Here is a 10,297-nt window from a genome sequence, read left to right on the forward strand (position 1 = left end):
GAGAGAGAGAGAGAGAGAGAGAGAGAGAGAGAGAGAGAGAGAGAGAGGTATATGTATATATGTATATTTATGTTATAATTTATAAGTTAAATTTCTTTATTCCAAGAGGAGTTTTATCTCTAGACCCAGACAATTTTATTATTTTCACATACCAGATTTTATAGAGCTAGAAAGAGGGCGCAGTGATGAAAAGCATTTGTTGCACTTACAGAGGACCTGAGTTCAGCTCAGAGATCCACATGGGGGCAGCTCACAATATTCTGTGACTCTAGCTCCAGGGGATATAGCAACCTCTTCTGGCTTCCGTAAGCACCAGCATTCCCATGACAAATACTTACATGGACACATAAACACATTTTCAAAAAACAACCAAAAAATCACTGATGTTTAAACAATCTGATTCAAAACCAGCTTTATAATTTCTGTCAAAATTATGCCAAAAATTGGCTTAGCTTGTGGCTATTGTTTTACTCTTACACAGCTCTGGTGTTTGCAACTTTCCTATTTTGTTGCTGAAAACATGTTTTCTGTAAGTCATAACTATTTAATGGTAGTTACTGATGTGTTTATAAAAAGATAAGGAGGAAGAGAATATGTTTTATGGGTGTGTAGTGAGGTACGGGGGAAGGGAATGTGTCATCGGGCCCATAAGAGGCATCTTTTCCCACTGAGGGACCAGCCAGACACATACCGGTATAGTATAGAATAGAGTTTATTCAAAGCATGGGGAGGGAAGTTAAGAGGGTAGTAGAGGCAGAGAGAGGTGGGGGCGGTGAAAGGGGGAGATGGAGGGGGAGGGGGAGGGAGGAAGGGGGAGAGAAGGAAGAGAAGAGGAGAAGGGAGATGGGAGAGGGGAGAGGAGGGGAGAGGAGAAAGAGAAGGAGAGGAGAGAGGGGAGAAGGAGAATAAGTAAGGGCCGGCCATGACCACATGGAGAGAAGGGCAAGGGGTCAGAGGGATCAAGAGAGCAAGAGTGCGAGATCAAGAGAGAGAGGAGGTGGCAAGCAGCCCCTTTTATAGTGGGCCAGGCCTACCTGGTTGTTGTCACCATAACTGTGGGGGTGGAGTTTAGACAATGCTAACAGTTATATGTAGGCAAAAGTCAAATTTGTTCTTTTTGTTTAAATCATCCCATTCCTCTCAAACTTTTTTGTTTTTTAATCTTATCAAAAATTTAAATAACATGAAGTTGGGTTTTTTGTATTAAAATGTGGTATTTATACATGACCAGCAATATGATTCATTAGGTAAAGGCATTTCCTACCAGCCTGACAACCTGAGTTCTTATCCCCAGAACCCACCCATAAGTGGAAGGAGAAAACCAGCTTCCTGAAGAGTAATTTTTCTATCTGTACTTTGTGTGTGTGTGTGTTGCTCCTGCAAAAGAGAGAGAGAGAGAGAGAGAGAGAGAGAGAGAGAGAGAGAGAGAGAGAGAGAGAGAGAGAACACAAAATTGAGAAACATCCAGAAAGGAGGTAACCTCTAATAGTAAATTGGAATTATTAAAGTCAGTTCTTAGACTCTGAAGGGACAGAAAAAATGAAACATATGTCAAACTATAATTGCTTTCAACGAATTTTTAACTACAATTGCAAATGGAGGGCAAATTGTTAGAGGATGCTAAATGTTACAAGAATAAATTACAGACACTCAGATGATTCAAAAATCAAATTTCAAGCCGGGCAGAGGCAGGTGGATTTCTGAGTTCGAGGCCAGCTTGGTCTAAAGAGTGAGTTCCAGGACAGCCAGGGCTACACAGAAAAACCCTGTCTCAAAAAACCCAAAATAAATAAATAAATAAATAAATAAATAAATAAATAAATCGAATTTCAATTATTTTCAGTTTCTAAGGAAGAACTGTAGAGCTCTGTGCCGAAGCACACATTAGATCAGAATATACCCAATACGAAGCACTGAAGCAGAAATATTGGTAGTGCCAAAATGAAACTCAGGTCTTTCTCAGTCTTTGTCTAGTACTTTTTTTTATCTTTTTCATGACACAAAAAGATTTTCTGCTGGAAACGGCCAATTAATAATCAAATATAAATTGGCCAAAATAATCTTGTGCTTCTTCTTTATTTGGCTTGAACCATGTGAAAGTTATTACATTAATTTTCAGCCGAATTTCCCCTGTCTCAATCAAAGAAGAAAAAGAAAAATACAAAGTTTTGTCAAAGCAGGAAGACTGGAATGTAACCACATAAGCCACGCTTCCTGGTTCCTCGTTTGCCCTTAAGCAACATGGCTGGCTCCATTTGCACATGCGTACAGCCGCCCGCCCAGGGGTTGTTCCGTCGCGTTTGTTTTCGTTTTGAGCGGGGATTGCTCGGTTCCGGGCGGAGGGGCGGGACAGGAAGTTTTCATGTTTTGAGGCAGCGGTAGATTCTTTTCCCTACCGGTCTGTCACTGTGGCGTTCATCTCCGGAGCTGAGCATGGGGGAGGCGGAGAAATTCCACTACATCTACAGCTGTGACCTGGACATCAACGTGCAGCTGAAGATGTGAGAGCTGAGCGGGGAGGGAGGGCTGCGAGGGGCGGGCGTTCCCCGGGAGAGGGGCTGCTCCTCGAAGGGAATCACCCGCACCGAAGCCCCGTGAGGGGTGCGGAGCAGTTTACATTTTCCGTTTTTGTGGGAATGCTGCGATCTAATTTTACCCAGAAAAGCCTTAGGAAACAATTTTCCCCGCCTAAATGAGAGGAAGAAAATGAAGGCGTTTCCTTTAGGGCAGGGCTGGGAAAGTGGAAGGGAGTTCGGAAATCGTGAAGGTGGGATAACTGAGCACATGGGTGCAGTTTTAATTACACAGGAGACGGACTTTCGGAAAGTTTGACATTTGAAAGGTAGAGAGGTTGAGAGGGAGTGGGAGGCCGTGTCAGTTACAGAGGGATCAAGAAGATGAGAGGAAAGAGGCTTTTAGTAAAACCTTCAAATTAATACTTTAAAATAAAGATCAAGACCATGGCGTCTTGAAATGAGAACTCCGGTGGGAAAGAAGAGTTCCCAGAGATGCTAACTTAAGAATAGCATTTGCATTTGTGTAAGTAGGGACGTTCACCCTTCCAGACAAGAGCAGTTTTGCTGTGTAGTTTCCATAATGTCAGAACTGACCTGTGCCATTTCTCAAGGATAGGGAAGAGAAATTTGAGGGCTGTTCCTGGTGAGAGCCTTCTTGCTAGTGAGAACTTCAGACTCCTACCTGGAGAGAACACATTGTGTGTGTTGTTTGCTTCCTTTGCTCCTATCTTCTATGTGCCATTAGAATTAGGCTTAATTCAGGCATCTGTGTAAGTGACTGAGAGGCGACATTGGACACTCTTATTGTGGGAAGACAGTTGACTTTAGACTCTTTGCTCTGGTCCATATTCCCAGCTGTTAACTTTTCTATCTTTGGTAATGAGTGTGATCTCTAAGTTTCTGTATGTTCATTTATGAAGTGATAATGTGGTCTTTAAAAGCATATATCAGATTCCCGGTATGATATCTGGTATAATATTGATGTCCAAGAAATGCTCCTGCTTCGTTCGTTAACACTGTCCATGCATATTCCAGTAGTATGGCTTACAACTCTTAACCAGTTTTTTTGTATTATGAAATAGTGAGATAGTATGAATGTATAGTACAGGAAAAAGGAATAAAAAAATATACCCAAGCAAAAGTACATTTTTCTCCTTTACAAAAAAGGAATACAGGTTGTTTTTCTTCTTTAAAAAAAGACAGGGTGCACCTCCACCCACTCACCCACTCACCCACTCCCACCTCACCTCTCCAGCATCCCCCTAAGCTGGGGCATCAAACCTCCACAGGACCAAGGCCCTCCTCTTCCTTTGATGTCAGATAAGGCCATCCTCTGCTACGTATATATCTGGAGCCATGGATCCCTCCATGTATACTCTGGTTGGTGGTCTAGTCCCTGGGAGCTCTGAGTGGTCTGGTTAGTTGATGTTGTTCTTCCTATGGGATTGCAGTCCCCAGCTAAAGCTGGATAAATAAGTTGACAATTTGAAATCAGTTTTTATTTTATTTTATTATTTAGAGACAGAGTTTTTCTGTGTAACCCTGGCTTTTCTGAAACTCTCTTTGTAGACTAGGATGAACTTGAACTCAAAGGTCAGCCTACCTCTGCCTCCCAAGTGCTAGAATCAATAATTTTAATCTTAAGGCCTGGATCAAAAGGACAACAGGGTTTAAAATGAAGAAGCCCAAAGAAGAGAAATTTTTAATGAAGATAAAATGAGTTTAGCAATGTTAAGATTTTCTGAGTTTCTTATCATATATAAAATGATGTTACTTTTAAAAATAGGAAGGCTTTATTGGATAGTTTATGGTTATTTTAACAGAGAATCAGCTTATTAGCTCTTTATATCTTTTTGTGTGTGTTAAAGTAAACTGTGTCTTTGCTTTCAGAGGGAGCTTGGAAGGGAAGAGAGAACAAAAGAGCTACAAAGCTGTCCTAGAAGATCCGATGTTAAAGTTTTCCGGGCTATACCAAGAGACATGCTCTGATCTCTATGTGACTTGTCAAGTTTTTGCTGAAGGGAAGCCTTTGGCCTTACCAGTCAGAACATCCTACAAAGCATTTAGTACAAGATGGAAGTAAGTTGTTTTGGGGGCACGGGGTTTGTTGTTACTGTTTGGTTTGGTTTGGTTTTTTATTTACCGTATGAAAGATTCTAGAGTGTCTTTCCATTGCCCTACTAATGTTATAAGTAGAGACAGTTTTTCAGGGATTACTATAAATATTAGGTAGACTGTTAAAAATACATATTACACATGTACACATAGTATTGATGTAGTAGTGACTTCATGATTGTATTTAGTATGTTGACATTTTGAAAAGGAAATATTTTCCTCATTTACAACATAAAGTAGAACAGAACCATGTCTGGATTCTGTCTGTCTGTCATAGTTTGAAATGGACAACAAGTTTTATATATATATGCAACTTACTTTTAGGTTCACATTTTATTCATGTATTTGCATGACATGTTAGCAACACATTGTTAGGGTGTAGAATTGGTGTACGATAACATGAAATTGTATATTATGGATCCTTGATCTAATGTCCTGATACTTCTTATCTGATAGAGTTTATTAGGCATTTCTAAAGTTTAGTCAGTTTTAGTTCACAATCATGTAGGCTGACAGATCCTTAGGTGTCTGATATGTTTTGCTTTTATGTCTGTGTCAGTATTTTACTTGCCCAATGTATTTGCACACAGTACAGACACAAGCTATCATGTGGGTCCTGGGAACTGAACGCAGGTCATCTGCAAGAGCAGCAAGTATTTTGCTGAGTTGTGTCTCCCACTCCGAGTGTGTGCCCATAAGGAATGATATTTGCTCACGGTATATGGAAGACAAAACATAGCCCTGTGCACACTCACCCTGTCATTGATCCTACATGCTGTTTATGTATGGGTATAGCATTCTAAATCTCAGAAGGCTTTTCAGAGAGAGGGAGCTTGTACTGTACTAGTCTAATACATCCAAATATGTTTTTCAATAGTAGAATTTCTATAGTTTCTTTTTGGTGTCAGCTATATATAAATATTTATATCTACACAGCACACATACACATACATATATTTAATATGTTTTATTCTGGAAAATTTCAACTGTACAAACATAGAGAAATATAATATGGCCAGGCATTGGTGATGAATGCCTTTAGTCCTAGCACTCAGAAGGCTGTGGCAGGTGGATCTCTGTAAATTTAAAGCCAGCTTGGTTTACATAGTCAGACACTGACTCCAAAAGCAAAACAAGCAAAACAAGACAGAAATATTACTATAGTATCAGCATTACATGTAAAACAGTGGACTGGAGTTCTCCAGTTTAAAATATATTTAAATGTAGAAGGTCATTGTCTTAGTGTCTTTGGTGAATACCATTTTCTTTTTTGGTACATAAAAAAAATTATTTTCTGTTCTTTACACTGACAAAAAGAATTTAGAACAAAGACAACTTCTTCTCTTCTCATTGACAAAATCTTTGATTCATTGTTTATGCTGTTAATATGCTTGCAAGGTTGTAAAATTACCAAAGAAACAAGGGAAAAACCTAACTATATTGATCACTAAAAGATGTAACACAGCTGTAGAAAACAGATTTGAGAAAATATTTGGAGTATGTAACAAGAAAGTAGGCATGTAGAAAAAATAGACCAAAATTAAAGGAAAACTTACCAGGTTTCATACAGTCTGCTGTTTGTATCTGAAAGGTGCAACTGTTGCCTAACTCCTAAAATGAAATAATGGTTAAACACTTTACACTTAAACATTTCACACTTCCATTGTCCTGTATACATCATTACCCACCAGAAGCAGTTATAAACTGGAAAAAAGTTACTTCATAAAAGAACTTCTTGCTCTGTTTATTTTTGGATATCTTTTGTTTAGATAATATATTTAGAGGAACTATGAGATACTAATGTCTAAATGTCTGATTGTGACTTGTGTGAGTTCTAGTAATAAGGAATTCACCCCACATGTATCCAGTTCTATCTTAATACATCCTATTACGTCATGTCCTTCCGTAAGATCTCATAGTGAAGGAGGATATGGCTCAGTGAATAAAGGCACTGACTGTCAAACCTGACAACCTGAGTTCTGTGCCTGGACTTTACATTTTGGAAGGAGAGAACTATCTCCTAAACGTTGTTCTCTGACCTTAATCACAGTTAATGTAGATGTGCACAGAGAACGCAGGGTCTTGTTTATAGTTGTCTATAATTTAAATGAAGAGATTTGTTGTTGTTACTGTCCTTTTAGGCAGGTTTTTTGTTTTGTTTTTTATTACTTTTCCTACACAGTGCTCGAGATTGAACTCACAACTTGTGCATGCTAGGTAAGCACTCTACCACTGAGGTATAGCCCCAGCCCCATAAACTTTTTAAACTGTTTAGATTACATCTTTTCTAAAACATTTGAAAGACAGACAGGGTGGAGGGGGATATTAATTTAATAATTTCCGTTTCAAAGTGTGTTCATCTGTTTAGAGAATTAAGTCCACGGGGCTCATGGTGGGATTCCAGTATCCAGATTCAGGTTTTGTCAGATTCAGATTATCAGGGATTAGGCAAGGAGGATGACAAAATGATGCTGAAAACACACAGCCTTCGGTGTTTGAATTGATCCTTTCATAGAGGTTGGAATGTCTAGAGTAGTTTCTCCATGTGTTAGCTGAAAGACCACTTCCCTCTAGAGAACAGCTTGTAAGACAGGTTGAACTGTAGTTGCTTTGATTTAAGGACATCTTGGCACCAGGAGTTAAAGACCAGAAGACTTGAGGAAAGGATTGCTTATTCAAGGTACTGTCTCTTGGAATGTAAGGGTAGACATCAAGATGAAAGCTTCCACAGATTAATTTGGATAGTGACACTAGTTTTTCTCTTTATCTTTACTTCATGTTAATTGTTTCCATGTCTATCAACTGCTGTGGTTTCTTCATCCACAAATAATAACAGTGTTCAGTATTTCCTTTTCAGTCTGTTTTGTCATGTGAGTAGTAATTTGCTTATCTGAAGCATCTCTTAAACATGTAATTTGGTTTCTTAAAGAACTTTATTGAGCAGGGCAGAGGTGACACACACCTTTAATCCCAGCACTTGGGAGGCAGAGGCAGGCAGGTTTCTGAGTTCGAGGCCAGCCTGGTCTACAGAGTGAGTTCCAGGACAGCCAGGGCTACACAGAGAAACCCTGTCTCAAAAAACCAAAAAGAAAAAAAAAAACCCAAACAAGCAAACAAACAAACAAAAAACCGCCACCAACAAAAAAGAACTTTATTGAAAAAAAGACTTGATAATGTTTTGCTTCTAATCAGAATTGATGACATCTCTCATTTTCCTGGAGTTTCAGAATTTGCAGCTGCAATAAATACATTTTTGTTGTCTTTGAAAATTCTCTTGTTTCTCATTGATGCATGTGTATTTGATCTAGTGATATGCTGGCTTTGAGGGTAAGCACGAGTAAATAGAATTCTGTCTGCCTTTTGGGTATTCATGTTTTTGTGTGGGATTCTTTTGAAATATTAAAAGCCATGTACTTGAGGGAGTGGAAATTATCAAGTGAGTCCATTTCAAATGCAGAAGAATATTGCAAAAATGAGTATAGCGTAAGAAATTGCTGGTTATTTTTGTATTATTCTGAACAAACACACATTAGCAAGTTATTTGCAGACATTCTTAGGGAGCATTACGTGCTAACAGCTAAGTGTCATTAGTGCCAGTGAAATAAGTCGAAGTGCAATGATCTAAATATATTGTCAAAAAAATTTAATGAAAAACAAACTTGATGAGATAAAACAGATGTGCAAGTTGGTACTTTCCAAGTGTTACAAAAGCAGGTTGGCTTTGGCTCATGAGGTTATTGTTATTTGGGGATTGTTTTATTATCTCAGGAATGCATTAACATAACATAATTGATCATTTTATAATCACAGTATGATTTGGTTATTTTCAGAATGTAAAGTTATGTTCTGGAGAGTTGTTAGAGAAAACAACAGTTGGTTTAAAAGTTTTAACATGTTAAAATATATTTCCTGATTTGCTTATTTTTATTTTCTGCTGTTCTGTTTCCATACATCATAGTGATATTATAACTTTTTTTCTGTTTTTTGATATCATTTTATAGCCTGGACTGCACTCAAAACAAACTCAAGAAGCTCTCTAGGTTGGCCTTGACCTAACAATAGTAATCCTGCTTCACGTTAAATTCTGGAATTGCAGGCATATGTCACACTGCTCAGCTTGAGTGTCCTGATTAAATGTCTTCACATACCTGCTATTTTTCATGAGCAATATTCAGATATTTGAACAAACAAAATTGAAGGTTTTCCACATTATTTTTTAGCATATAAACCTAATCTTTTTAGAGCCTTCTCATCTGTCTGAACCATCTTTTATGGGCTAATTTGAAAGAAAGATATGTATGTATTCTGTTGACTTTGTTCTCATAGTTGGAATGAGTGGCTGAAACTCCCTGTGAAGTACCCTGACCTGCCAAGGAACGCCCAAGTGGCCTTGACTATATGGGATGTGTATGGACCGGGAAGAGCTGTGCCAGTGGGTGGAACAACCGTGTCGCTCTTTGGAAAATATGGGTAAGCATTCTGCCTACTAGTCCACAGAGGGCTGCCTCTTTTCTTTCCCAGAGAACTATGATAATTTATGTGATGTGTTTTTATCCTGTGAAAACCAGTTAGGTGCATGGGCCTTATGCATTTTCGACATTGGATCTGAAATGGATTTCCTACAGGATATGTTGCATTAGCTACTTTTTTTTTTTTTCATTTCTAAATCGGTGACAAATTGCTGACAATAGAACCTGATGGGATCACAGGTTTAAGGGTTCATGAGTGGGGAGGGCATGGCTGCAGAGTGAGGCAGCTGGTTCCATGGCAGCTGCAGTCAGAAACAGAGATCAGCAGTTTGCTTTCCCTCTGTTCATGTCATCAGGGGTGCCAGCTTGGAGAATGTTACTGCCTACATTAGGGTGGGTCATGGGAGTTAACCCAGTTTTAGACACTGCCTCAACACACATCCCAAAGTTTGTCTCTTAGGAGGCTCTACATCTTACAAAGTTGATAATCAGAGTTAACCATCACAGCAGCTAAAAGAGAAGAAACACACTGTGTATTGTTCTACTTTTAAGTGAGTGCTAATGTCGGTTCTGTTAGAAAGATGGAGTTTGTAGGAGTGAGAACCTGGGCTGCAGATCCTGAAACTGAAAGCTGTAGTGCCTTCTGCTGGAATGTGGTCACTGCTGTCGCTGGCTGGCTGTGGCCAGATGCTGTCTTACTTTTTGTCCGTCTTAAAGTTCAAATGTGTTCATTTACACATCATTAATTGTAAATGAGAGTTATCATTTTAATAGGTTTCTTCACTATTTTCTGTAAATGGCTTCAATGGTATCATTTGTCCATTTTCTTTTTAAATACAATTTTCACACAACAACCTTTTTTGATGTTGCTAAGACAGGATCTGACTGTGTAGCCCTGGCTGGCCTAAAACTCATTGTATAAATCAGTCTGAGCTTGAAGTCATAAAGATCTGCCTGTCTCTGCATCCTGAATTTCAGGATTAAAGGCAGGTACCACCATACCCAGCTAAAAGTGCCTTCTTCCTATTTGTTCATTTCTTAGTGATGTCTGAGGAATGTTTGTATATGAAGGAAATTGTCTGTGTACTATGTTAAACAGTTACTTTCAAAATACTATGTTTCTTATTTTTTTGGTTGGTTCTTTTATACATACATACATACATATATATACATATATATATATATATATATATATAT

The 10,297-nt window shown here is 38.6% G+C and overlaps 1 protein-coding gene across 1 annotated transcript; it reads left to right on the forward strand.

The window, feature by feature from the left end:
- Window positions 1-2,383: 2,383 nt before the first annotated feature.
- LOC114627167 (phosphatidylinositol 3-kinase catalytic subunit type 3-like) lies at window positions 2,384-9,101 on the forward strand (the record flags this gene model as incomplete). Its single annotated transcript, XM_028774848.1, has 3 exons — window positions 2,384-2,501; window positions 4,407-4,595; window positions 8,958-9,101. Coding segments are annotated over exons 1-3 (401 nt in total), but the record flags the coding sequence as incomplete, so codon positions are not given.
- Between the last annotated feature and the right edge of the window lie 1,196 nt (window positions 9,102-10,297).

The sequence above is a fragment of the Grammomys surdaster genome, unplaced genomic scaffold (assembly GCF_004785775.1).
Source record: "Grammomys surdaster isolate TR1022 unplaced genomic scaffold, NIH_TR_1.0 243, whole genome shotgun sequence".
In the NCBI taxonomy this organism is placed as follows: Eukaryota; Metazoa; Chordata; class Mammalia; order Rodentia; family Muridae; genus Grammomys; species Grammomys surdaster.